This window comes from Suricata suricatta, chromosome 4 (assembly GCF_006229205.1).
Source record: "Suricata suricatta isolate VVHF042 chromosome 4, meerkat_22Aug2017_6uvM2_HiC, whole genome shotgun sequence".
NCBI classification, from domain to species: domain Eukaryota; kingdom Metazoa; phylum Chordata; class Mammalia; order Carnivora; family Herpestidae; genus Suricata; species Suricata suricatta.
The window spans coordinates 54,173,221-54,174,887 of NC_043703.1; the positions used below are offsets into that span (position 1 = coordinate 54,173,221).

At 51.9% G+C, this 1,667-nt stretch overlaps 1 protein-coding gene across 2 annotated transcripts in view; it reads left to right on the top strand.

Moving 5' to 3' along the window:
• The window catches only part of COG3 (component of oligomeric golgi complex 3), a 63,734-nt gene continuing 62,067 nt past the window's right edge, over window positions 1-1,667 (top strand). The window contains exon 1 of one of the 2 annotated variants that reach the window (XM_029936718.1): window positions 1-358. In XM_029936718.1, the coding sequence (XP_029792578.1) occupies window positions 185-358 (174 nt within the window). In that variant the 5' untranslated portion in view covers window positions 1-184. The remainder of the gene's footprint in view (window positions 359-1,667) is intronic. The other variant, XM_029936717.1, reaches the window with a different exon arrangement.

Sequence of the window (1,667 nt, forward strand, 5' to 3'; positions counted from 1 at the left end):
CCTGTTTAGAGCCACGTCTGTGCTGGCTTCTGTCCCGCCCCCACACACTATGGAAGCACTTCCGGAGTCAGGGTAATCCGCTCCGCCCCGCCGCCGGTGCCTTGCTGGAAGCCCCGGCTCCCCCGGAAGTGGCCCGGGCCTGCCTGTCGGGGTCCCCTCCACCCCGCTGCTGTTGAGGGCTGCGATGGCGGAGGCGGCGCTCTTGTTGCCGCCGGAGGCGGCGGCAGAGCGGGACGCTCGGGAGAAGCTGGCTCTCTGGGACCGGAGACTCGACACGACGGCGCCGCTGACCGACAAGCAGACGGACTCTGTGCTGGAGCTGAAGGCGGCGGTGGAGAACCTGCCTGTGCCGTCCGAGGTGAGGTGACGGGCTGGGGCGCCGAGGAAGCGGGCTGGGATGCTTCGTTCGCGCCCGTGGACCCGGGCCTTGCCGATTCTTGCCCGGGGTCTCTTCTCCCTCCTCCCCGGTCACGGCGGCGGCTCCGGTGGGAGAGGCTCCTCACCTGCCCGGGCTGTCAGGCCTGGCTCTGCCGGCGATCGCCAACTCTACTCTTGCGCTGGGACCACTGCGGGGGCGTCCAGTGGCTGGAGTTGGCAGGCACCCAGCCCTCCGCCTGTGGGCTGGGACGGTCGGCTGGGAGCCTTGCCGGCGGCGTCTTGCCCCTAGTGTCCGTGCTATCCGCTGAGCCGTGATCCTGCTGCCCACCGTCTCCCAGGAGAGGGCACCGACCCCCAAGTGCTTTGCTTCAGGAATGCCTCCTTATTAGTATTCATTTACCGCCTTAATGAGTAATCCAGCTTCTTTTTTCCGTGGGGCACTTGGAGAGACAAACTTGATCCTGAGTGAGGGTTTCATTCAGCGCACGCAGAGCAGTGAACTCTCCGTCAAGTGTATATTGTGCGAGATCGATTTATCTGACCCATAGCAGAGCAATAAAAAAGAATTGTCTTTGAAAGCTGGGTCAGTACATTATTAGGTAATGCTGGTTTTCGGTGTTAGTGTCAGTGTCTTTAATTCTAATTATTGGGATGTTATTTATTTTATCGCTTGTGTGATTCAGTTCAAGTAGTTACAGTATCAAAAAGAGCATCTTATGAATTGTCAGATAGACTTTTTTTCGGGTCTGAGGGCCCGGTTTAGGATTATTACTTTATTAATAATGATGGTGGGGTTTGTTTGTTTGTTTTTTATGTTGAAAGCACTCATTTTACACGATCTGGGATTGTGTCTAAAGGTGGATTGTTTTTTAGAGACTTAAATTTTCTTTTTTCTACCCTCAAGTTTTAGAGATTAAGAACTTTGATTTGAAAGTTACTTTCACTGTTGGAGCTTCTACCATGAATTACAGGTGTTCTTGGGTTTCTCTGCCCACCTGTAGGATGCTGTGCTGAAATAAATGAGGAAACTGGTGGAAATTTCTTTGACTTGGCTCTCGAAGTCTTTTATGCTCTGGATAATAGAAGTTGTTTGCTCTATAAATGTTCCAGTCCATTTATAATTGATTTGGCCTGTTAACAGAAGCACCTGTGGGGAACAGAGTTCGCAAGAAAAGTAACCCAATTTGTTTTTAGTGTCTCAGCTCATAAACTATTATTATGCTCGTTGCGCACAAAGGAAAGGTTTTGGAGTGAATTAAATGAAATCTTTCATTTTCATCCTTTTTTTC